This window comes from Drosophila willistoni (genome assembly GCF_018902025.1).
Source record: "Drosophila willistoni isolate 14030-0811.24 chromosome 2L unlocalized genomic scaffold, UCI_dwil_1.1 Seg139, whole genome shotgun sequence".
Lineage (NCBI taxonomy): Eukaryota > Metazoa > Arthropoda > Insecta > Diptera > Drosophilidae > Drosophila > Drosophila willistoni.
The window spans coordinates 410,843-437,137 of record NW_025814046.1 but is presented as its reverse complement, the minus strand read 5'-3'; the positions used below and the strand labels follow the sequence as shown (position 1 = coordinate 437,137).

Below are 26,295 nucleotides of genomic sequence, written 5' to 3'. Positions count from 1 at the left end.
ACCACAAAACGTAAAGTAATCAATTAAAATAATTATTTCGCAAGCATTATGTATGTATATACAATATATGAAGAAATATATACTATTTATACATATGTGACTATTTATTATGTAAATGATTTAATTTCCTTATAGCTAATATAGATTCATAACATGCTATTAACGCAAAATAATAATATTGAAGTCCTTTACATTTGTACAATTACAAGAAAAAAAAACTGCTTAAAAGGCAAAGGTAAAAACTGGTACTGATATGATAAAAATCTCGTTTCGGGGGGAAGAGATTCGTACATTAAAATGGGTTTATTTGTAGGAAACTTACAAAATTCAGTCTTTGGGGTAACTTAGAAGATTACAATTAAAAACTAGGCAAGCAAGATTTACCTAACTTATAAATTTATGCTATGTATTTTTCTTCTACTACTAGAGAAAGCTCTTGTAGAGCCTAATGCGCAGATCTCAGAGTCATAATTGCGGCTGTTGCTGATGCAAGGCCAGAGTGGCAGATATATTATTACTAGAACGTTCCAAATAGTTGCCATGACCAGAGATTGGCATGGCCAAAGGCATTTCCAATTGTTGCTGCTGCAAATGATGTGTCGACGGAGTCTTGAGCATACTTGGAGATGCCTGACCCAAGGGTGTGCCCAATCCTGCACTACTACCACCAGGACTAGGACTGGGCCCACCTTCTTTGAGGGGCACACCAATGGTAAGACGTACATGCAATCCAGATTCCTTGATGAGATTCACAACATCGCCGTGTGACATGCCAGCAATATCGATGCGATTGACTGCAATTATGCGATCACCCACTTTTAGTTCACCGCAACGATCTGCCGGACTGGAGGGTATTAGTTTGCCTAGGGAAGAAATCATAAAATTAGTTAAATTTAGGAAAATGCCAAGATAGATTCATTTTACCTATAGTGGAACCATAGTAATGATTTGAAGATGATATGATGACAAAACCAAAGCCCTCATTCTCATGACGACTCACAATAACATCGTAGGGATAACGACGCATTTGAGCCGCCAATGGTGGAGGTGGAGCTAGGGGAATACGTCGTCGTCGCAAGATCATAGTTACCTGACCCCGCAAAGCCGATTCACCCACCAAAGAGACAACCTTGTGATGTGAAGAGTTCAACTGGAAATGTAAAATTAACAATTGTTCAAAATGGAAAACAGAAAAGGATTCAACTTGTTTCTCTACTCACCACATTGATGCCATCTATGCTTAGAATTTCATCTCCTGTGGCTATACGTTGATCTTGATCTGCTGCTCCACCCGGAACAATGTGTCCTACTGTGACCTGGGAGCCCTCTTCAGTGCCGCCGACAATGCGAAAGCCAAAACCCAGAGCCTGACGGTCCAGTGTGACCTCAGTCAACTCACACTGATCGGCATCTTCGGAGGCATCGAGTAGCCCTCCATTACGCCAATTGGGTGAGTGTTGCTGCTGTTGCAGCTGCTGCTGTGGTGGATCTAGATTGGCAAATCCCACACGCCGACGATCACTTAACAGTTCATTGACCCGTCGCTGCATGCGTTCGTTCTGTATGTGGGCAGCCGCCTGCAAGGGTGAATATTGACCCTGCGGTTGGACATAGTATCCGCCACCAGGACGATAACGCTGAGCCTGGCAATCGTAGCAATAACAAGACTCATGATGGGCCAAAGGCAATGGCAAAGGTTGCATGCTGGGTGGTAGACCATAAATACCCCCGCCACCATTCGCTCCTCCTCCCCCATTATCCAGAGAAGCCTCCGCGAGACGTTCACTCAGTCGACTAACCATTTTGGGATAGGGATCCATAAAGGGCGGTATATCATCCAAGCCATGCAAACTATTATTCGATTTCGATTGCTGCTGCTGCTTGGTATCCGCCAATTCCAATTCATTGCTGGGAGTTTGTACCCGGGCCCTTCTAGTGTCCACTAGAGGCGTCTTTGGGCGCATGGGCAATACCTCTTTGACCTGTGTACTATATAGATCAGCTGTGGGCGTTTTACTACGAAATAGTCCAGAGTTTCCCACAAAATTCTTACGCAATTTGGCCACGTTGCCCAATGTTGCCGCACTCGTCTCTGGCTCGGGAGGCGTACGTTGGATCTTCAAGCTAGTGGGCGTGGTTTGACTACATTCTTTAAGCAATTCAACCACATAGAAATGTGGTTTATTTCGCACATTAATGCCATTGATCTCTAAAATGACATCGCCCTCAACCAATTGAGTGCAACAATTGCGATCTAAAATTTTCTTAACAATCTGTCCACAAGCGGAATCGGCTATGGTGAAACCAAAACCCATTGAACCCTTCATTATGGAGAAAGTATAGAGTTCTGGTTTTTTCATTAGAATAAAGCCACTACCACCTGCTGCCGCCTCGCCGGAGAGATCGAGAAAATTATAATTGCCATCCATATTGAGGCGACGTTGCTTCTCGACTCCCGCCGAGCTACTATCCACGGCCATTGTGGTGACCACTTCCGTGTTGGGATCGTTGGGATCAAAGGGTAGTGGATAACCACGACAAACTTCGAGGGCTGCTTGCTCGCCGGGCATAATCGATTGGAATATCTGCACCATATCGTGATGGGTATAGCCCAGGACACAGGTATCATTCACATAGACTAGCACGTCGCCCGTCTGAAGTTGGCCATCTAGCCAGGCGGGTCCATTGGGTACAACTGTCTTGATTTGTAGAAACTCTTCCACATCGCCGCCAGCTAAGCCATCACTGCCCACTATGGTGAATCCTAGGCCACGTGTGGACTTCATTAGCGTTGTGTTGATGCGTTGTCCTTGAAGCTCTGCAGGATTACGTGTGAACTTGTAGGGTAACTTGGCAGGTGGAGGCAAATCCGATGGTGTCTCTATGTTTGTCATTATGGGAGTTTTGGAACGTTGTTGCTGCTCCTGCTGAAGTTGCTGTTGTTGTTGTTGCTGGAGCTGCTGCTGTTGTTGTTGTTGCTGCTGCTGCAGCTGCTGACGTTGCTCAGCTGCTCTACGCTTAGCCTCCAGCACAGGATTCTCATATTGTGTCCGACGATTCACATGATCGATGAAATACATTCCATACATGGAATCCTCAATTTTCTCCCAACCATATGGTAACTCATCCTCACAGCAATCCTCTAGAGATTTCTTCTGGTACTTCGATAGACGAGGATCTAACCAATGCGAGGTGCCTGTATTGTGACTGAAAAATTAAAAGGATTTATTAAGTGCTTGCCCAGTGTTTTCATTGCTCATCGATGCACTCACTCTATGAAATACAATTCCCCACGCTCTGTATAGGCTGTCTCCCATTTGGGTGGCAATGGTCCCAAGCCATCAGCTATATCCTCGTGTCCTGCCATGCCACCACCACCACCAACGCCACAATCACTGCTCAGGCTGCCATCGCCTCCAATTCCTTCGCCATTGTATAGATAGGGGGAACTATGCTGTAGGAGATTCTCTGTAATAGAAAGAGCAAGTGGTTTTGATTAGGAGCGAGTTCTATTTGGAAGGAAAAATGCGTTGAAAAGACGACACTTAAAGAAAACTTTTTATATCAGACTTCAAAATCAGTTTTAAAGACACTAATGTATTAAATCTGCAGTTATTTTGGTTATATTTTAAATACTTAATGTTCTTGTTAGAGTTAAATAAGCTGAGATTGGTTTGACAGGTGACAATCTCCAGATTCCTTAAGCCCCTATTCAGCATTTCTTATATAAAGATGAAAATTTGGTATACAATTATTTAAGTGCCTATCTTACTTTAAGACTTTTCTATTAAAAATAATTTAAAACGTTCTTAACTATAAAAATAATATACTTAAATACTTATTAATATTGATAAGAATATTAACCGACTTCACATAATTTCGATGTAGTTTGATTCAGATTTCTTCTTAACTGCGGAATACACATACATATAAAGTTTATGGTAATTTGCTTCATAGTTAGTTTAACCTCTTTGCCTCTATTTAAACTAGATAGACGGTCTATCAAAACGCTTTGGACTTAAATCAATAAACTGGACAATATTTAAACGTCCAATGAACCTAACCCAATTTCAAATGTGCTCCAGAAGAGAAGAGTTGACTTCGTTTGCTCAGCCAGCCGAAAAAAATTGTAAGTTTTAGTTTGGTGTGGCCTTTGTTGAATGAAGCGTAAAGTGTTTGGAATTCCGAAACGAACATGAATTATTATTAGAGGCTAGTTAGTTAGTCAGTCAGTTTGCATAGTTAGTTAGGCGACTAATGACCTACTTTTAGCATACAAAAAAAAGTGACTGGAACTAAACACTCTTCAGAGTTATGACAATGTAAAACAGCCAGCAAAGAGAAATTTTAATTGTGACTAAAAGGCGAATTGCAATGAATGAAAGACCAGACCAAAGAGCAGACAAGACGGCACCGTTCCGGCCTTTGAGTAATTATCTTTGTTTAAGAATAAACATCGGGTTCATCTGAAGCGGCTTCACCCAATCAGATGCACTAAAGAAAATATAATACAACTGTACTTTGGCACAAAACAACTAACCTAGCATATGACTAGAATTACTATCAGCCACACGCGTTGTGGGAAAAACACTTGTAATTGTAAACTAACCCAAACGATCACGACGGCAGGATGTCAAGTGGCCGACGCCGTGCCCAAAATAATAATAATTTTTCAACCCCCGAATGCGTGGGTGTGAGTTGTACTAGAATAAGATCTCCTTAAGAACAATTGTTACCTCCTAGAGCCTAAGATTTCCTATATAAACTCCGTACTTTAGTAAATAAAATCAGTTCATATTTTGAATTCAACGAATGAAGATTGGGTTATTTTCCTTCTCTCCGGGATTCCCTATTCAATCTTAGAGCATAATTATTCACAAAGTTTATTGTCTTTGTGAAATTATATGAAGTGTGTAATTTCAAAGAGCAAAAGAATTATACAGCGGAAATGATAAACGATAAACCGATATTCTGAAACCGTTATAGTAGCATTTATAAACAATCTTTACAATCAATTTATGGTTTAACAAGAAGACTCAAGTTGTTGATCTACTCTGTTATTCGGAGACTTTTGGAATGAGTACTCAGTCTAATGAAACTTCGAAACAAAGACGTATGAATCCGAGAAGTGGAAAGAATGGATGATGGAGACATTTGAAAACTTAGAGTACTTAAATATTTTAGAGTACTCATACGTACTGACGTATTCATTCAATTGATTTTAGTTTAAAGCCTCAATTATTCGATTTAATGTGGGGTGGGTTGCCTTAAATATCGATTGAAATATATTAAAAAGTTAAGACTTTAGCACTTGAATTTATTCAAAACATTAGAGTTTTGATTATTCGATTTACTCTGGGGTTAGTGCCAGTTTTTTTATTACTCAGACTTCATTACTTGTATTCATTCAATAAATTTTACATTTAAGCCTTATTTATTCCATTCACATAGAGATTAATTATTGATTTGAATACATTGAAAAGTACTTTGAATATAAACAGTTCTTAAAGTACTTAAACTTAACTTGTAAGTATTCAGTCAATTATTTTCAGTTTTAAGATTCATTTAATTGATTCACCTTGTGACCAAATTCTCAAAACGTCGATTTTAAATACGTTAATGAAGTTCTCTAAATACTAATTAGTTAAATTAAGAAATTAAAAAACAATAAGAACACTAAGGAGCAATCACAATGATTCACATCTTCTCAATAACCTTAAAAAGAAATCATCTTTGTATACTCATTTAGGAGACCTTCTCAAGAACTTTGCTGATTCATATGAAGTGCAAACATTTGCTCATTTTATCTCCAGTGATAAGAATGCGCATACAAATAAAAAAAACAATTTCTTTTTCTTTTTTTTTTTAGCATAGATATGAGTAGATTTTACTATAAACCTAGATATGTATATACATATGTGTGTCACCTTGTTTTTTCTTTCTCTCTTGAAAAGATAAACCCAATGATTGAGTGTGTGTGAGTTTCAGTATGGGTATGGGTGTGGGTGGCTGCTTGTATGTTGGGTAAACTTCATTTGATCAAGATGCACATACATACATACAGCTGGTCTGAGCACATTCTAAATATTTTGTGCTACATCTGGCAATTCCCAGTTCAACTACTCCTACTCCAGCTTCTTCTACTTGGCGGCGGCTTCTACAAATATTTACACAATGAAAAAGCAAGTGAAGACTGGGCAACCAATACAGATGATACTGTTGATGATGATGATGATGATGATGATAAAGAAAAAGATGGCAAACTGTGCCGCATCTAAATAAATGCAACTTCCGTGCTGCAGCATCCCACAGCACTAACTCCCTTCCCTCCCTTCCACATTGGATTTCCCCACTTCCTCAACCCCTCCCCTTCCATCACTTCTAGCTTCGTTAACACGTTGTGTGGGGTGTTTGAAGTTATTCAAACGAGCTTCTATTTGCGTTCGCCCCATTGATGCGAGACTCTCTGTGGACATGGAGCAAAGCAAAAGAAGCAACCTAGAGAAAAATAAAAATGGTATCTGGGTTCATGTGTGGCGCTGCTTTTACCGTTTAAAAACGTTTGCTGCAGGCCAAGCCCCCACCAATCTCGTCCCCGTCTGACATAAATATTCATCTATGTATCTATGCAAATGATTCGTTATTTTTATGTATCTTTTTTGCATGATGTTTTCCCTTAAGTTTGTCGCCATTCGATTAGTCTAAAATGTGCGCAGACACTTTAAATGAGGTTAATAGAGAAACTGGAACAAATTGAGCATAAGTTTCGCATCTTTTAAAGTTTGATTGATCAATGAAAAAACATTTAATTATAAATAAAAATGTTTACTGGTAAAAATTATTGGCCTTAGAATGTGGTTCACAGACTAATTTATACTTCTTCTTAGATGGAATTGGAAATGAATAAAGTTTTTGGGCATAAGTAAGGTTATTTAAGAGGGGAACTAGAGGGGCGTAGGGCAAAAACAGATAGTTAGTTTTTCACCTTAAACTCACTTAGCCTTTAGGCCTTTTAGGAACGAATCAAAATGGGGAAATTACAAATTACTTAATAGTACATTAATTAGGAATATTAACCAAAATGAAATTTAAGGTCATAGTTAGCCTGGTTTACTACAAAATGTTGGCTATAGTGATTATAGGTTCTAAAAGTCTTCGACAACCTTCTCTCAGCTTTTTGACTATTTCTGCTATTACGTTTAGTACAAATGCTAAAACATTACATTAAACTATATATAATGCCGAGTTTTTCAATTGCAAAAACTTTTAAAGTGTATAAATCACTTTTTTTACCTTCTGTTTTTATGTATTTATAAACATTTATCTTCTCCAGGTCATAATATTTTCCAATTTTTCTTTAAATGATCATTTACAAATTGCATTCACATATGAATGTATAGATAAAAGTTTGCATGTCTCTCTGATTTGCCGATTTTCTTTGTTCTTTTCTTTTCGATTCATGTTGAGGTTCTTGTCTTCGACAATAATTGGATTCCTCAGGCCAATGACTCATTCAGGTCTTGGTTGAGTTAAGGTAAACTGAGCTGAACTGAGGTGAGCTGAGGTATCTTCCCCATTTAACAGACATATATCCCATTACTCATAATAACAGAGTTTACTTCGCTCAATCATGATGATTGACAAATGATAGTTTCAAAAGATTATGCCTAATTGCAGCTCAGATTAAAGGAAGAGAGAGAGAGAGAGAGGAGAGAAAGATTACAAAAGATCGATAAAATCAGAGAAAACAAAATTCATGCCTAAAAATAATGGAAATGAACATATGTGAAGACAAACAGACACACACACACCCACAATTGAAATGATCTTCAATGCACCAGACACGTTTTGTGGTAAGTAAATATTGTAAGTTCATTGACTCTTTACCTCCCTCCCTCCCTCAAAAAGAAAACACCATAAAAACAAAAACAAAACCCCAAAGTAAGTAATTCGCCTTTTGCTTTTCATTTTTCCAGCACACACACTTTCCCTTCAGGTCCCCCCTTTCCCTCTCCCTCTCTCTATCTCTAGTCTTGTGGTGGAGCAACCAAATTAGTTACGCACGCGTTTCGGGGCTAAGGTTATGTAGTGTCTAAACCTAAAGGGGCGTGACTTGGTCAGAAACGGTTACGGAGTCATGGCCTTAAGTGATCCTCCACTTTGTTTTTTGCACTATTACACGAGCATTATTATTATTATTGCGGTAACTAAATTGCTCTTTAAATTTGTCATTACCAAATTGCCTACCAAAAAAATGAAGTAAGTAAGTCGTCTCGCCGACTTGGGTATACCATACACCAGGTGAACAAAATATTTAAAATTTCGAAAACAAAATGTATGTCTATTAAATTGTTTTAACATGCCTCATAACCATATGCTATCTCGCTCACTCTACAAACACACGAGCACTCTAGCGCCGCCACTAGCCAACGGCCAATTCTGCCCTTATGGATCGCGTAGCAAAATACGTTCGTACGTATATTTTGTATGTTTCTAGTCCGATTTTAATCAAATTTGGTAGTTTGATAGAAATAGATAAGATTTATTAGTCTGCCAAATTTGATCGCGATGGTCAAAAAATTGCAAGAGCCAATCGGTTTTTTCTAAATTATGGAGGCGGAAGTGGGCGTGGCAACATATTAAAATATAAATATTCTGCGCGCATACTAAGCCAGTATACATACTAAATTTTGTGACTTTAGCTTTGTTAGTTTTCGAGAAAATCAGTTTTGTTTAATTTGCGGGGGCGGAAATGGGCGTGGCAAAATTTTTAAATAGTCAATATCTGCGCGTCTATTAAGCTAGCTTACATATCAAATTTAATGTCGGTAGCTTTCATAGTTTTTAAGAAAATCAAAGTTATGTAAATTCCTAAGGGCGGAAGGGGGCGTGGCAAAAAGTTGGAACAATTATTTTCTGCGCGCTAACTAAACAAGTATATAACCCAAATTTGATGTCTCTATCTGCCATACTTTTTAAGAAAAACAGTTTTATGTAAATTCCGGGGGCGGAAGGGGGCGTGGCAAAAATTTGAAACAAACTCGATAAGCGTACATACTACACGAGACTGCATACCAAATTTGGTGGCTCTAGCTCTTATAGTCTCCGAGATCTAGGTGTTCATACGGACGGACGGACGGACAGACGGACATGGCTAGATCGACTCGGTTTTTGATCCTGATCAAGAATATATATACTTTGTGGGGTCGGAGATGCTTCCTTCTGCCTGTTACATACATTTTGGCGACTTTAATATACCATTTCACCCTATGGGTGTATGGTATAAAAATAAATAAGGCGAAAAAAAAGAGAAGTTAAGTTACGCACGAAATGACTTAAAAATCGTGTAAGTTATCTCTTTCTTTGTGCCATGTAAACGGTTTGTTTTAATTGATTTGCAATACAAATTAGATCACGATTAACAGGAATATGTCTTATTTGAATTGAAAATAAACGTGATGATACTACAAAATATCCAAAAATCGTTTTACTATGCTAATTAAGAATAATCGCTATATAAGAGAGCAAGGTAGGGTCAGGAAATACATAAAAAACAATCGGAGTAAATCTGATTTCCGGTTAAAAAATTAAGTAAAAGTAACAGCTTAGACTTTTGTTGGAAAGAGACCAAGTTACTTCTTCTTCTTCAAAAAAAAAAAAAATATAGGTCGTACAGAAAATTTATTTTACTCATGACAATTCTGTCTCATCAGTAACTAGAGAAAGATTGGTCCCGACTTAACAAAGGGTGCTTTTGGATTTGAGTATTAAGGTATTCTAGTCACTAAGATGACTTTGTCTCCTTATGACTTCCTCTACATTTGACACCTTATTCTATTGCTTATGGTCTGATATTGTAAAATATAAATTCAATTCAATTTATTCTATCTGTTAATTATAATTGTGGTATGCTTCTAAAATACAATCACATTAGAGTTCAGGTTTATGTCCTTTGGGTTGACTATTTTTTTATAAGAATTTAATATTGTAGCACCATCATTCATCGTAAATTATAAATTAATCTTTATAATTACCAAATCATAGTTAAATTTATTGGCAAGACAAAATTATAGAACTAGAACATTGTCCTTTGGATAATCCTCTAGGAAAGTGTACTTTGATTTCTAGATCGGGAGGAATTCGACTTATTATTGTAGACCTGTGTAATCATTAAAAAAAATCTATTTCAAATCATATGAAATTCTTTTAAAAGTGAACTTTGCTTTAAATTCAGTGTTACTATCTCATATTACGTTACCCTCAGTCCAGATGGACTTGCAATGATATAAGAATCCCTTCAATTTTAGCTCATTATTCGAGGGTATACTTTTGATGGTCACTAAAAACTTTACTTCATACTAATACAAATATATATTTTTCTAAAGAACGCTCAATTTCTCTATAATTTAGATGAGCCTCAGCTCTGTCGAAATCGAAAATAAACATTATGGCATGGAGAGTAAACACTATGCTTATATTAGCGTATGGTTAATAATTAGTTGAGAACACTTATTAAAAACAGATTCAAAGATATGATAGTTGCCTCGAAGCAAAACCAAATGGAAGTTTCTTTTCGTTTCTTGGCTTCACTCAATGGAATGAGTACACACTTTTCCTAGAAATTGTAGCCGAGAACACACAGTTCTTTCTTGCAACGGTTTAATGTGTATAATAATAACAAGTTGTGTTCCTTCTTATGTCCTAGACAAAGTCTAGACCCGTTAAGCTTATGTGTACCTACTTGTTACTCTTGGAGTTGAGTTGCGCAATGTCCACTTAAGGAATGCTTTTTGTGCCATTCGTTGGACTGGACTGAACTGCAGCCCGACCCCTTTAATTAATTGAAACAAGAAGTTGTAATTTACTCAAGGCCTGAGACTGGAGTGGACTGAACTGGACTGGAATGGACAAGGAGGGGGGAGTGGGCATGGTCTCCTACTGGCAATTACTCCCGCCCGCATGTGCAATTGCAATGCCTTTTCATACACATACATACATACATATATGTACGATAAAATGTTCTTGTCAAGTCAAAGTCTTTGTTCTCAAAAGTGGTGGAAAAAGGAAAAAAAAAAAAATGAAACATATTCCTCCCAGTTCTATGTCATACAGTTTGAGTTTGAGTTTGAGTTGGTGTTGGTTCCTTGGTTGCCGCTTAATGATTGCATCTAATTGGCTTTGCTGCTTCGTTAACTTGGCTTTTTATACAAACACACACCAACTCCCTGTATAAATTCTCAGAGAGGGAGAGGAAGCCGAGCCACAGCTCAGTCACAGTCACAGGTCTATGTTGTAATCAAGAAATTAATAATCGCATCATATGGATGCGAGCTAGAGCATTGGAGCAAACTCCACATGATTCTGCTAATTGCCTCTGACGTGAGGCGTAAATGATAAGGCATAACACATTCAACATTGAGGGTTGAAGATCCCAGACAAGGTGCGAGATACTTCCTTGTGGGTGAAATGAATGAGAGCGAGTTCATTGCCATCTGGGCTTAGGCATACTTAACACGTTAAGGGACATATTTGTTTAGGTATTTTATTTTACCTAATAAATTCACACTCATGCGTCGCCGTCGACTGTCTGGCTAATTAAGTTGCATAACATGCAAAATGGTTAACACACTCAACTCCCTCTCAAACAATGGCCTAGCCGAAAAGAAAAACCAGACTTTTGCTGACTGAGAAGTTGCCCAAAAAATATTTAGTCAAGTTTTTTTCTTACTCAACTTCCGAAAGAGATTAACAAAAAAATGAAAATGTACAAATTTGCATAGCAAATGAGTTACAAATCCAGAGAGTGAAGTAAGAATAAATTTTTGGTGGTTTTAGCTTGAGTCTAGGGAAAGGCAAAGTGATTGACTAACAATAAGCAGCGTAGATTAAAACTGAGCCCCACGTTGGGCGCCCTTTTCTAGAAAAGAACAACATATTTTGATTAAGACTGTTTCTTCATTTAAATTAAGCCATGATGAACTTAAAATTTAATCAAAATTTGCAAACCAAATGAGTTTAAAAATATGTTTTTGGCCTATTAACATTTTTGGTCATGTTTTCAATGGCCAAAAAGAAGCTTTAAGCTTTTTGTTTCTGAACAAGTTTAAAAACAAATAATAATTTGACCATAATTGATTGAGACTTAAATGAGTAACTGACCAAAAAAAACTTAACATTTAAACTGAATTAAAACACTTTGACGCCCACAACAAAAGAAACTTAAATTGTAGTGTTTTTAGTCTATCATATTAATTAAGTCTTTTGGACAAGCTCTATAAATATTAAATTCCCACCTAAAACTAGAGATAAGTAATGCCTCCCCTCAGCTACACTAACTAACGAAATCGAGGTTACACCTGCTGCTCCCACTCAACTGAGCCAATTTAACTATGGCTTGAACTCGTTTCTTTTTTCGTGAATGAATGAATGAATGAAAGACACATACTTTAACGCTGTGCAAAAAAAAAAAAAAACACATTGGTGACAAGTGGTTTTAAGTGGAAGGTCTAAGCCATGTGTGTGCAGATGGATAGATGACACTTTATGTAGAAGGTGAAACCATGTGTTATATTGAAAGTGAACTAAGAACTTGCTAAGAGCCACAAGAAGAAGACCTACAAGGAAGATAGGCAAACAAAAGAGCCCCCCGAGAATGATGATGATGATGAAGATGAGAATAAGAGGTTTTGTTTTACATGGAAATATATTTGCTTTCCCCCTCTTGCGGCACGTGGCTCAACTAGCTTTAACAAAACAAACCGATTCATCAATTGACTCAAGAGTTGTTTATTTTTTCCCCACCTTTTTTTTTTTTTTTGGTTTGGGTAATTTCAGAAAGAAGTCTAAAAGCGTATGGGTTGGAGTTGGTCTTGGAGGCACTCCCACTCTGAAAAATTGGAGTCGGTTGCAAGTGCATTTGAAATTGAAACCGAAAAATGAAATTGAAATTCGAGCAACTTAGTTTCGGTCATATGTGGGCGGAAATGAATCACTTGTGAAGTGGAAACCAGAGGGAGGGAGTCTATGTTTGTGTATTGGCCTGCGGAAAGACCTTAATTAGGTTTAGGTTTCAAACGAAATTAGTTTTAATAATTCATGTGGAAATGTAAATTGGAAAATTAATGCATTTTGTGTATACAAAATTCTAAAGGGAAATTGCATCATTGATTGGCAAATTTTGTGTTTAAATTATTAAATAACAATTGCCGAGAATATGCATTCCAGTCAAAAATAAATCCCTCTGGGCGGCATAAGCTCAAAGTTGGTAATATAAATTTTAATATTGCATTTTTATTTATTTACCTAAAAGCGAAACTCGTTTCACATCATTTGTTTTTGTAATAGAAAAAAATTTGTTTATGATTCAAACAAAATAAATCATATTTAAGTTAAATATTTTCAAAGGTTTCTTGAAGAAAATTTAACAATTAAAATATTTTGAATTGAGCTTTTGAATAAAATTCCTTTATGGATATTTGAAGTATCTATAATTTTTTTTGCATTAAATTATGCAAATGGTTGAAATGTTAACATATGTACTTTTCATGTAAATTGTGATTAAAGTTTAAATATATCAGTTAAAACTATTGTCTATAACTAGTTTAGGTTTGAAGATATAGAATATCCATTGTAATTCTAATTCTAGAGTTCTTTAGGCAAGTCTGCTGATAATAGAAATTAGATTAAGAAACTATACAAACAACCTATTCATATTTTGCTGAGTATGAAAGAAAAGATCTTCTATGAAAGATCGACTGCAAGCTGGCCTAAACAGCCTTTAAGAAGGTCAGGAAGATCCAACTCCAGACGGTTTTAGAAAGCTTTATAGACTACACTTTAATAACTCCAAACTTGCAGCATTCTTTGAAATTCAGCTCCAGAATATAATTAACACTAAGTTTTTTTTTATAATTTTAATAACTTTTTATATTATATTATCATATAAATATTTTGGAGACACCTTCAATACCTTTGACAAAGTACTTGTGATTTCAAAAATGGGATTCTTGCGAATCAATGAACTAACATACTGATAAATGAAAATCTTAATTAAAGTCCCCTTTTATAAATCAAGAGTAAAATATCTCGCAAGCATCCCAAAATTAAGCCAGTCTTCCTTAAAACTCATTTAAATCTAGCTTGAACATATCCTTTTACTGAAACTAAGTCAAAACGTCAAAACTATTTCATCTGAAATTCTTCTCGAAATTGCTTTTCTAACTCAATTTTACTGCCTCCTCGCAACTTCTCGAATTGCTTTCAATTACAAACATTACTCCATCGAATTGGTTTTCAATTGACTTACCTTTGCTTCCTTTCAATATGCTACTGGGATGATGTTGTTGTCCTTGTGGGCCCCCATTCCGTGCTCCATTCGCTGGAGGAGGACCAACACCACCACCATTGACTATGGGATTGATAAATTGATTATGCACCGACATTTGACTATTGAGGGAGGATGTTGTGCCAGTGAGGGAGGCTAGATCTTCCTGGGATTTCTTGATTGCTGGCGGTGGTGCCGGTGGTGGCGCTAATATTAACTTGCCCATACCGTTACCGGCCACATCGGCACCAGAATCAACAATATTATCCACATTTTCATCATCGTCGTCATCATCATCATCCACATTTACTACATCGTGATGATGATGATTAACATCGTTGTTGGAATTGAATTTTTTGCTACTTCCGTTGGCAAGGTTAGAATTTAGATTCGTGTTTCCGTTAAATGTTGCAAAACTGGTTGAAGTGGCAACTGCCGCAGAACTCGCAACACCACCACCACCACCAACAGGATGTGGATGCTGGTGGGAAGCGGCATTTATTGGCGCCAACTGTTGCTGTTGTTGTTGTTGCGGCAATTGCTGCTGCTGCTGCTGATGTTGTTGTTGATAGAAATGACTGTGAAACTGTTGTTGCTGCTGCATTAGATAATCACTGGCAATTGAAGTAGTTGGAGTCGGTGTCTTGGCCATAGACAAACCTCTAGTTCCACCTCCTACCAAACCAAGGCCCACACCTCCTGCTGTTGCTGCTCCACCTCCTCCACCAGATGTTGTTGCTGTTATTATTGGCATTATTTATTCACTTTTGTTTCACTAAAAGTTTAAACACTAACAAAATTTGCCGCTTGTTGTCCATCCATATTGCATTTAACTTTAATTGTTTATACAACAAAAAAATATTGTATTTCTTTTTCTTCAGTTTTTGGTTTTGTTTTCGTTTAGCGGCGAGTTATTCGTTTTCCGTCTTTTTTTTTTGCACTATAATTCATTTGTCATTGAGCTGCAAAATAGAATAATTAAACAAAAAAGAATTCCATTAATTAGCATTATGCAAAGTGATGAAAATTTACTATACACATATATGTATGTACGTTAAGACTAGACATCACAGAAACCATAAATTCTGTAGACTGAAGAAGGTTACTTAATTTGTTTTAAAGTTATGTTTTGTTTGGTTGGGTTTTTACAAATTTTCTTTATCTAATGAATTAAATACATTAAAATAAGCTAAATCAAATAAAGATTCATTGAGAAAATCGACCTATTGATACTCTTTAAGCAGTCATTAGACTCATGGGCGAATCTATAAGGAAATTTGCTTCCCAAAGTATGTAATAATAAGTTCTAGAATTCTTTTTTTAATGAAATTTTAAGAAGTTTTGATATATTCTATCGATGAAAAAAAATAGTAGACAATTTTCAAGTTATTATGCATAAGGAAAATTATAGATGTATAATAATGATTACTTTTCCAGGCTGCTATGGCCTACTTTAAGGGGCACAGTACTCCCATTTCACAGTCCTAGATCCGCTATTGTTTACTTTTACATAAACTTAAAAATTTCGCTATATTTCTGAGAACATTTATGGTATGGTGCCTTAAGTTTTCTAGGAGTAAAAATATCGTTTTTACTACTTTAATAGTTAAAGTGAAATTTAGTTTGGTCTGAAGAATTATTTAGATATATTAGACTATGTGGGGATCCCTAAAATGTATAACAAAAGCCCAAGTAGGAAGATCTTTCCCTAAATAATTGAAGGGCCTTTTAACTAGATAAATTTATTGAGTTTAGATAGAGAATATTTTCAAAAGAATTCGCTAACAATATAGTTTGAGTATATTCTCATAAATTTTGTTCGATCCGAGCTCAACAGAATTCATTGATTGAAAAAGTCTTCTCTTTGGGTTATTTACAAACGAATAATCTCAACAATTTGTGGCTCATGGTCGTATTAACCATTAGAAGAAATCAGTCAAACACGATTTTTAACTTATGCAGTTATGCAAACCTGCCTTTAGGCTAGGTGCAGCAGCACCAGCAACAGCTTAAACTGAGATTCCAAATTCCAAATCATTATCTCGTTGTTGTTTTTTTTTCCTGTCTCAAAACCACATTCAGTCTGCCAGTTATAGTCAGACAGACTGTCTGTCTGTCATTTTGTTGCATTTTGCAGATGACACAAAACAGACCAAAAAAAAAAAAAGAGACTTTCCCATGACAGATATGTAATTACATTCCAAACAAACAAAACAAACCAAAGGCAATTGAAATAATTGAAAAACTGTTTTGCATTCCTGTGACTTTATATCATTTTCGAAGGTTGACTCATTGCTCTCGACCATCTTAAAAAGTTATGAATAATAATACTTATACATCCATATATGAAAATAAAAGATGTAGAGAAACGAAGAGACGAAAATTAACTGTGCGAAAAAATAAAAACGAAAAGCACAGTCAACGCTCAACATAAAATTCCTCAAGCGAAAAATTTACTCCAATAAAGATGGAAAAAGACCAGCCGCCATTTGGCGGGTACTGAAAGGGAACAATCACCATGAAAGAATTTCAAGCGAGAACAGCAGCTCAAAACAAAGGCAAGAAACGAGTTTTCCTACATGTAAACCTTAAAGGTGACTCGCAGCTGACGACTTGTAGATACCCTTTAGACGAGAACGATCTTGAGATTAACTCTAGAATGAGGGAAAATAAGATTTTGTAATGTCATTTACTTGGAAGATCTTTGTTTAAGAAGAGATTTGCTTTAGAATGAAAGAAAGTAAAATCTTATAGATGCCATTCAAGCTTCAGAAAGCAAAAGTATATTCAGTCAATACAAAAAAGAACTATAATAACAACGAGAAAATCTTTCGAAAGTTAATTTTCCAACATATTTTAATGTAATCTATTAAAAAATTCAAGCAAACTTGTGCTCTTTTTCCTTTAACTTTCAGGATACACAATGTCCTTGATATACCCCATAATCCTATGACTATAGGGTATACAAGGTAACCCCCTATCACACACACACACACACACACACACGTACACTTAGAAATACATGGACAACAAAGACGTGGTTGGTACTTGCCACTTGCCACGACCTGCGGGCACTTCGTCTCCTAATATCTACAAGTAGGTATAGTAATTCCTTGCAACCGCAGAGCAACAACAAAAACAACAAGGCGAATGTGGCAAATGGTGGCAAGATGACAGTGGGAATGGGCTGAGAGTGGAGTTGAGTGTGGAGAGGCAGTCGCCGCCACCTGTTGTGTTGTGGCCAATTGGCGAAAAGTGCACGTAGTAAAATGGTGAAAACTTCATAAGAAAAACTTTCGTTGCAGTTGTTAAGTGGCCACCACAAAAAACAAAAACAAAAGCAAAAAAGCTAAAAAAACTATAATTTCACTTCATGGGTGAAATTTATCATCAGCGTTTATTACCTTAGGCATAAAGCCCCGAAAACCACTTGGGCACGTTGACAATCGAATGGGTCGGGTCGAGTGGCGCTTCTTACAGTGGTTAAAATGGTGGCAATTCGTGTTTGTGTGTGTGACCAAAAAACAGAGTGACCCTGGTTAATTACGGAAATGATCAAACCCAAAACAATGAAAGTTGCAAGTTCATTCAATAAATTTGAATTGTTAATATGAATAAGCATATTTATGCATATTGTTGATAAATCATCTTTAATGTATATGCAATCGTGACTATCTTATTTATTATGCAAACTTTAAAGTACTAAGTAGTTAATAGTTTGTATTAACTTGTTGTTTAAATAACGATTTTAGTTAGGCTAATTATATATTGGCAGATCCTGTTTTTATTTGATTTATTGTTGTTCACACCAATCCAAGAAAAACCTCAAAATAAACGAAGAAAACTATGATAAGGTTATCTAAAACACTCAATTTGAGTTTCTATTTGTATGCTTAGAAAACTGATTCTATTATTTCATTCCATAGAAAGTTTATTCATAATGGAATTCCTAGAAAGAAAAAGCCAAATACTTTGATAAACGAAACTCTTGTAATACATGATTCTCAAAAAAAAAAATTGATTAATGAAAAACTACAACAAGACATATAATTTCAGATTCTAAGTGGAATATAAAGGTTTTTAAACCTGCAGTACAAATTTGCAAAGTATTTCTTTTTCTTTGGAAAAACTAGCATGAATAGAATAACATTAATGATATTAAAATCCAAATATGCATGAAAATTTAATAAAGTCAATGACAATTTGTCACTAGATGGATCAATTCTAAAAAACATAAAAAAATCCTTTAATTTCTAAAAATATTGTCAAATAAAAATAATTTTAAATTGAACAAAAAAACAGTCTAAAAAAGTTATGAATGGAAAAAATACATCGAATTATACCCATGTAAATCAATGACATGAAAAGTGTTGCTATAAAACGATTCAAATAATTGAGCAAAATATTGTAAAATAAAAACAAAAATATGTATTAAATAAAGAAGATTTTAAATTTTTCGAAATATGATTGTTCAATAAAAATTTTGTATTAGAATCAATGATAAAAGGTGTTGTTATTAACGAGATTGATTCAAATAATTTAGGGTAACATCTGTATAACATCTCTAACATATTTCTAAATGAAAACAATGCTAAATCTGAAATATTATAATAGAAAAGGAACTTTAAAATCTCATTTCTTATAAAATGCCAGTAAATTTTATTTGATAGAATATAATTCATTGCTCTTAATTTAATTACAAATTAAAAAAAATGCATTAAATAATGATTTGATAAGTTAGGAAAAAGATAATAAAAGTAATACATTTTTTAAAATTTATCTTCTAATAGCTTTTTTGTATTTATTTTTTGGTTAATTATTTTTGCATATGTATATGTATGTATTTTTCAATTTCGCGTTAGATGCCTATCTGGATGATAAGGAAATAGAAATGGTTGCTAAGGCATAAAATTAAATTAATTTTTTTCGTTTTCTCAGTTTCATTTTAAAAATCATAGTGTAACGAGTTTTCTTTATAGTATATATATTTTTTGAATTGTAAAACACTTTTGTTTTATCTTAGGAATTTCAATTGACTGATTCAATAAATTTTTACTATCTCGAAATGAATTTTTATAAGAGGCTATCAAAAATTTATGATAAATATTGAAAGAAACGCGTTAATTGCCATTTGAGGCTGCCATCAATTATAAACTTTCATTTGTGGCTGCCGTTTTGCAAATATTTGGAAAATGTCAACAAGAGTTAATAAAATCAAAAACATCAACAACAAGCAACACACACACACATATATACATATATGTATGTAGACAAGGTAAAAACCACTTTCATTGTTCACACCTTTTTCCAAGTTGTTTGCAAAAAACAAGTCAACGAGTGGGAGAGATCGATCATCATTATGATGGTCATTCATTCAATGACGATCAGTGTCTGGACACTTTCCATTTTCCGCAAACGCGTTTTTCACACATACACATACAGACACTAACACTAACAAGCACTTGTCTAAAATTTGAACTTGTTATGGGTACACCTGCGTCTTCTCTCAGAGGCTCAACAATTGCCAAAAAATACAAAAAACAGGTTGCACCATTAAAGATTAAACGTTAAATGCACACACACACACACACACGCGCACGCTTATATATTGAGCCATTCACTTGGCATTTTTAATTAGAATTTTCCCGCTGGAAAATATATTTTTTTAGGGGTTTTGTTTTTAAGCGAATCCGCAACGCAACCGAAGCCGACGGCAACTCAAATCAAAATAACTCAAAAACTGCGGGCCAAGAAAAACCTGTTGCTGGCTCACATACACACACATGTTAACATTCAGAAAGACTCAACGCTCACTCACACACACACACACAGAGAGAAGCAGAGTGCATTTTTTAGTAGAAGAGAATACAAGTTTAAAGAATTGGCAAAACAAAACTATACCTACATTCACAGACTGAAATGGTAAATACAATGCACTTGTTAGTTAATACACTTGATTGCAATTTACTTAAATTTAAATATAAATTCAAAAATACCGAAAAACAAAGAGCGCAAGTCAAGCAGCGTCCCAAAACAAAAACAGTGTGCGGCTATCGATAAATTTGAGAAAAATGCAGGTAGTTGGAATTAATCGATAACAAAATTCAGTAAATATAAAATAATCGATAGCCCATCCGAAATGGTCGGCAATAATCGATGACAACCCGAAATACCCGATAACCAAGCGAAATCAAATTTGACAGTTGAAATTTTGATAGCCTCAGATTGGCAAGCAAAATACTTTGACATTAATTTAGTTTATAGTTAAAATTATCAGTGAAACGACTTACAAAATAGTACAAAAATTAATTTAAGTGCAAAAAAATGGAAACTGGCGGTAAGTTGTTAAACAATTGTGCCAACTATTGCCTTTTATAATTTCACCGTCAACATCGTCGAAAAAGTAACCTTAAACAACGAACTTGAGAAACTGATTTCGGAGGCATTTTGTATATTTGATATGCATGGCGATAAATTTATGGATACACGAAATGTTGGTAATGTTTTACGTTTTCTCGGATGTGTACCCACTGAAGAGGAAATTGAGGAGATTATTCAGGCAACTGAATCCACAGAACATGTAGGCGAAACATATTTACCCAAATTTATGGCACATGTATCCCAATTGCTAATGGAAAAAAAGTATGTTATCTTTATTTTCTTTCTTATTCTAAGTTCAAATTACTTTTCACTCTGTTTTGTAGAATGCAACCAGCTTCGCCAAAGAAAATTTTGGACGCATTTAAAGTATTAGATCCCGAAAATCATAAATACTTAGCAAAGCCATATTTTGAGAAATTAATGAGGGAAGAAGGCGAACCTTTTAGTGAAGAAGAATTACAGGAGATGTGGCCAGTGGCTATCGACCCAATTACCGGAAATATACCTTATTACTTTTATATTAATCAACTGAAGGTAGACTTTAAAATATTTAAAAGCGATGTTATCATTTGATTCTCTTCATTTATCAGCACAAGTCGCCAATATACGAAATAGCCGAAGTAGTCAAGGAGGAAATTGCCCTCACTGAAAAGGAGCGCAAAAAGGATCGCCAATTAGCCAATCAGTAAATCTTCTAGTCATAGCAAAATTATCAAGTTTGTGAAGTGTGTGCAGTTTTTCAGCATTAGTTATTGGTTTGAAAAATTTCAGAAAAATATTAATTACGTCATCCATGTAAAATTTTCTACTTCTAAATTCAATAGTAGTGCAGTTTTTTCTTAGCTGCTACTATCATATGTAGATTTTGAAAATAGTAAAAAATGTAAATTAAAAGTCAAATGTAAAAACAGATTTTTGTATGATTTTAGTATCAAATGTTAGTATCAAAATTTCATTCAATTTTATACCCAATTTTATATAGTCAACTACAAAAACTACTAATATTTACATATTTAACATTCTATTTATACCTTCATTGGCAAAATTTTCAAAAACTGTTATCGGCGCAAATTATCGATAAGTGTTTACAATTGATTTTTCGGAATATTTTCTAACACTTGGTTACCACAAGTAGAGCCGATACTATCGATGGATTTCCCAGCTCTACCACAAAGAACCTAGTGAACGATCTGGCAACACCGCATAGAATAGATTTTTTTGTTAACATTTGCAGGAACTTTGCAGCAGCCATTTACAATGCCCTTTGAATGAGTTGAGAACCTTGCCATTAAGTGCTATTAAGTTGTAAGCAATAACCAGTTGAAGATCAAATAACTGGAGTTTTGAAAATGGAGCAAAACACTACCTCCTCGACGACGGTAACGGAGACGGCTCTGTCCGATGAAGGCGGCTCTGGCCCCGCCCCCGCCATAGAGCTGGGGCTGGAAAATGCATCAGGAAGTAACAGTGGCTTAGACACGGTCAGTGCCACACATGAATTTCAGACAATGAAACCGGGACCAGGAGTAACAATGGCTCAAAAGCAGCTCCAGCAACAACAACCCAATGGTCCGCGTTTGCGGACTGAGCTGCCACACAGTGAGCTGGTCAAGATGCTTTACTATCTGGAGGGTGAGCTGCAGGCGCGGGACGTATGCATAGCCGCCCTACGCAGTGAACGGGTCAAACAATTGATTAGCCAGCTGAGAACTAAACGAGTGCAACCAAATGATCCCTATGCGGCAATATTTCGCGATAAGATTGCCCTCAATGGCAATCTAATATCACGGGAATCCTCCACTCAGGCGGCTCAAGCTGAAATGGAAGTACGCCAGATAATTGAACAGCAAATGGAGCAACAGTACCAAATGGTTAACAAACAGAGGGCAACCCATGTCCGTATGGTCACCATACTGACCGAATCTCTGGAGAACAATCAACGCATGTTGCAGGAACTCGAAGATGAGAAACGCAAGCATGAGAATGACACAGCCCAGGGCGATGATATAACCTATGGCCTGGAGATGGAGAGAACCAAACTGAATCAACAGCTGGAAGAGGAACGTGCTCAGGTCTCCAAAATGGAAAAGGAACTCAAAAAGCTTCAAGAAACTTTGGAATACGAACGCAATCGGCAAAAACAAATTGTCCTCCTGCTCATAGCGGAGCGCAAAAAGATTTTAATGAAGTACATAGAAGAGGGCAAACGATCTGAAGATCTGGCTCAAATCCTTGCCGAGGAGAAACAACGCTCGGATACCATAGCCGAGGGTCTCGAAGAGGAGAGCAAAAAGTCCCTTCGCATGGAGGAGGAACTGGAGAAGCAATCTCAGTCCATGGACCTAGAGCGCAAGGCTCTATTGGCCAAATTGGCTAAAGAGGAAATGCGGTTTGTTCACAATTAAATTGTTCTATGTGAAAAATTGTGAATTTCTAATGAATTTTCTTTTTCTCCAGAGTCAAGGACTTGGAGCAGGAGCTAAATGCCCTGCGTAGTGAGCATGAGACTCTTAAGAAACAGCAGCAACTATCAGCCACTGGCTCATCAACTGTTCCTGGAGCAGCCGCCAAGGCTCGTCAGTTCAGTGGTAAGTGAAAATCCTTCCAAGTGAAGCCATTCCTCTTTTTATATTTCCCCGAAAAAACAAATATTTTTGAGTTTCTTTTTCAATTTATCTTATAATTTCCTCTTTCTCTTTACCTCTCAAAAGCTGAAATATTTTGTTAGATAAATAAATAATAATTGTTTACGCAATTATGCAAGGTGATTTTTTTGATTTTTGTTTTGTCCATTTTCAAACAAATTGTTTTTGTGACACTCAAATTTATGCACTTTTTTGCACTGAATTTCATCCCAACAAATTAATCACCGAAACACACACATAATTACACTATCTAGCTAGCTGTCACCACGCCCCCCATTTGACTATATGTATCTGTATGTTCATTATTTGTCACCAAAAATCTGTAGATTTTTTATAACCTCTGCAGAAGATGACAATTTCGTTTTAAACTTAGCGAAAAATAAACTACAACAAGGGAAAGACTAATAGAGAATTATTAAAAGAAAATAAAGTAGACATCAATTAGCACATTAAAACGTTTCGCAAATGACGCCTAAGTTAATTGTGTTAGGATTCGCGAAAACAAATGTATCTAAATAATTATAAAGCTGTGTAAGCTGAAATTGTAGGCGAAACAAAAGGGTAGATTCGAAATTTATTGACACTTGACTCGGAATTGAGGACAGCAAATTCACAAACGATTTCAAGTCAACTCGGAAAGGAGAACAGGCCTGAATATATAAGTACATATTTAAAGTTATTATAAAACTTTGACTTACTCCATTAAATACATATGTTTAAGTAGGACTCAATATGTTCCAAATGCGACTCCATGCACGATTTCTGTCTTCTGCAGGGGATTAGATTTATGTCTTTGGCCATAAGCCAAAGTAATGCTTAATTTCGTCAATTTGCTGGAACACTTAATAATTTCGTTTTGTTTTTAATTGTCCAGATGATGCCTGTGCCACGCCCTCGAAGGTGAATATAGCCAAAATAGTGCAGCCAACAGCAACAGTGTCAAGTATGCCGGTATCGGGTCCACAAACTGGTATAGCACGTTCCATTGTGCCGGGCCAGAATATACGAAGTGTTGCCCAACCCACTGGAGTGGCCACCGGACCCCCAGTACAAGTGGCTGTTAATCACACCAATGTCATCACAAATACCACCAATAGCAACAATAATACCAGTGGAACAACAACAACAACAACTGGACCACAAATAACTTCCATAACAGGCGATGGAGCAGTTGTTTCTGCTGCTGCTCCTGGTGGTGGAGCATCGCAGCCACCGACAACCATTGCAGCAGCTGCACCACCATCTCCATCGCCAGCCAAAATGCAACCGACAGCAACTATACAACGTGCTCCGGGTGGTAAATATGCTGCACTGGCTGCAGCAGCTGCATTGGATAGCCAAACAGCCACGCCACCGCATCCACATCCTGTGCCCATAGCAGTGCCCCCCGTAACAGTGCCACCGGCTGGGGCACGTGGTGCCCCGCCACCCATACCGACCAAACCGATTGTTCCGCCCAAACGGGAGCCCTCACTCTCTCGTCTGGGCTCCATTAGCGGCAGCAGCGGTGGTGGTCCACCACCATCAATAGTTGGAGCTGCCACAACAGTTGCATCATCCGCTGTGGCCGCAGCAGCTGGGGCAACGGCAACAGTTGCCGCCGCAACTGCAGTAACAACGGCCAAGCATAATTAGACAAAAAGAAAAACCCACAAAATCATTCTCCTAGTAGGACCACGCGCCCTTGATGTCCAGTCCCCGAATGCGCATTATATTTATCCCTTTTTTATATTAAGCCAAAATACTCAAATATTCCCCCCGAAGAAACAAATTCCTCCTTCTCAGCCACAAAAATTATGCCCAAAATTATAGTAGATGATCGTTTACATCATTTTGTTTTTAGAATTTCATCATAAAATCCTTTCAACTAAAAATATTTAAATTGAAATTGTTGATATTTGAAACATCTCTTGAGAATCATTTTGAAACCGTAAAAAAATTGTCTTCATTTTGGATTTCTTAAGAATCAAAAACTGAATTAGTTCCAAAAAGACTATAACTAAATGGGAATCTAAAATACAGTGAAATTTAGATAAATCAAAAATCATTTTAAAACAAGAATTTGTATATCAAAATGCCACCGATTTTCATTCAATCTTAACAAATGTTTCCATAATTTGTTGGAGTTTTCATTGTTAAATTTTTCAAATGAATTCAAATATTTAATTGTTTATTTTCACTTGTAAATATTTTAGATTTTCTACAAAGTCAAAGGTTTCTCTAAGCTTGAATTTAAAAATTATTTCAAACAAAAATCATATTTTCATTTTAAGTGCCCCCGAATTCATTTTTTACAACTTAACAAAAACTTTTATGTTTTATTGGAGTTTTTGTTAAATTTGCAAAATTTTCTTGTAGTTTCAATCTATAAACTTAATTTTTATATCTTTCATCAGAATCATAAAAAATCTTTTTTCTTTTAGTTAAAAGAATTCCAAAAAATTCTTTTTTGCCCAAGAAAATTCAATTAAATAATTTAATTTAATTCAAAGGTTTCCATAGGTTTCCACATTTCCCGATTATGGGGTATTAAAACCACCGATAAAATACAAATGCATCTGAACAAAAATATCAACAATTTTAATTTAAATATACTTTTTTTTTTATTTGTGATGGGTTTTTTAAATTTATGTTTCCTCCCTCTTTTTATTTTGTAAGTCTAGTTTTTAATTTATAAAAATTTGTATTTTTTTTGTCTATTCTTTCATGCGTAGTAATCAAATATTTGTACAAGGCCGTGCGATTCTCATAATGATAAAAAACCCCAATATAAATATATATATAGAAATTATATACTTATATATCCCCTATATATATATAATATATGTACTAACCTTTGTGCTCTGTGCGTTGTTTGTTAGTTCTTAGATGACGTTTAGACGTGACGTGAAAAAATTTCCTTTTTATGCAAAAATATATACATAAATATATATATGTATGTACTAA

The 26,295-nt window shown here is 35.8% G+C and overlaps 3 protein-coding genes across 5 annotated transcripts; 2 read left to right on the top strand and 1 right to left on the bottom strand.

The window, feature by feature from the left end:
• Positions 1 to 103: 103 nt before the first annotated feature.
• Positions 104 to 20,354, bottom strand: LOC6638409 (membrane-associated guanylate kinase, WW and PDZ domain-containing protein 1). 3 transcript variants are annotated; one of them, XM_047009448.1, is made up of 6 exons: positions 20,229 to 20,354; positions 14,306 to 15,285; positions 3,273 to 3,468; positions 1,221 to 3,207; positions 925 to 1,150; positions 104 to 863 (listed from the first exon to the last, which is right to left on the bottom strand). In XM_047009448.1, exons 2-6 carry the CDS (start codon positions 15,075 to 15,077, stop codon positions 466 to 468), a joined length of 3,579 nt encoding a protein of 1,192 aa, XP_046865404.1. In that variant the 5' UTR covers positions 15,078 to 15,285; positions 20,229 to 20,354; the 3' UTR covers positions 104 to 465. The 3 variants fall into 3 exon arrangements, with proteins under 3 accessions (XP_046865404.1, XP_046865406.1, XP_023032016.1); XM_047009450.1 differs by having other exon boundaries at positions 20,320 to 20,334; XM_023176248.2 differs by lacking the exon at positions 20,229 to 20,354 and adding an exon at positions 19,625 to 20,071.
• Positions 20,355 to 20,526: 172 nt separating this feature from the next.
• On the top strand, positions 20,527 to 21,616 carry LOC6638410 (dynein regulatory complex protein 8). The gene is made up of 4 exons (XM_002061548.4): positions 20,527 to 20,660; positions 20,728 to 20,965; positions 21,028 to 21,238; positions 21,295 to 21,616. The coding sequence occupies exons 1-4, from the start codon at positions 20,648 to 20,650 to the stop codon at positions 21,391 to 21,393; spliced, it is 561 nt and encodes a 186-aa protein (XP_002061584.2). The 5' UTR covers positions 20,527 to 20,647; the 3' UTR covers positions 21,394 to 21,616.
• A 77-nt stretch (positions 21,617 to 21,693) lies between these two features.
• LOC6638411 (CTTNBP2 N-terminal-like protein) lies at positions 21,694 to 25,209 on the top strand. Its single transcript, XM_023176151.2, has 3 exons — positions 21,694 to 23,093; positions 23,162 to 23,292; positions 24,224 to 25,209. The coding sequence occupies exons 1-3, from the start codon at positions 22,054 to 22,056 to the stop codon at positions 24,982 to 24,984; spliced, it is 1,932 nt and encodes a 643-aa protein (XP_023031919.1). The 5' UTR covers positions 21,694 to 22,053; the 3' UTR covers positions 24,985 to 25,209.
• Positions 25,210 to 26,295: the final 1,086 nt, after the last annotated feature.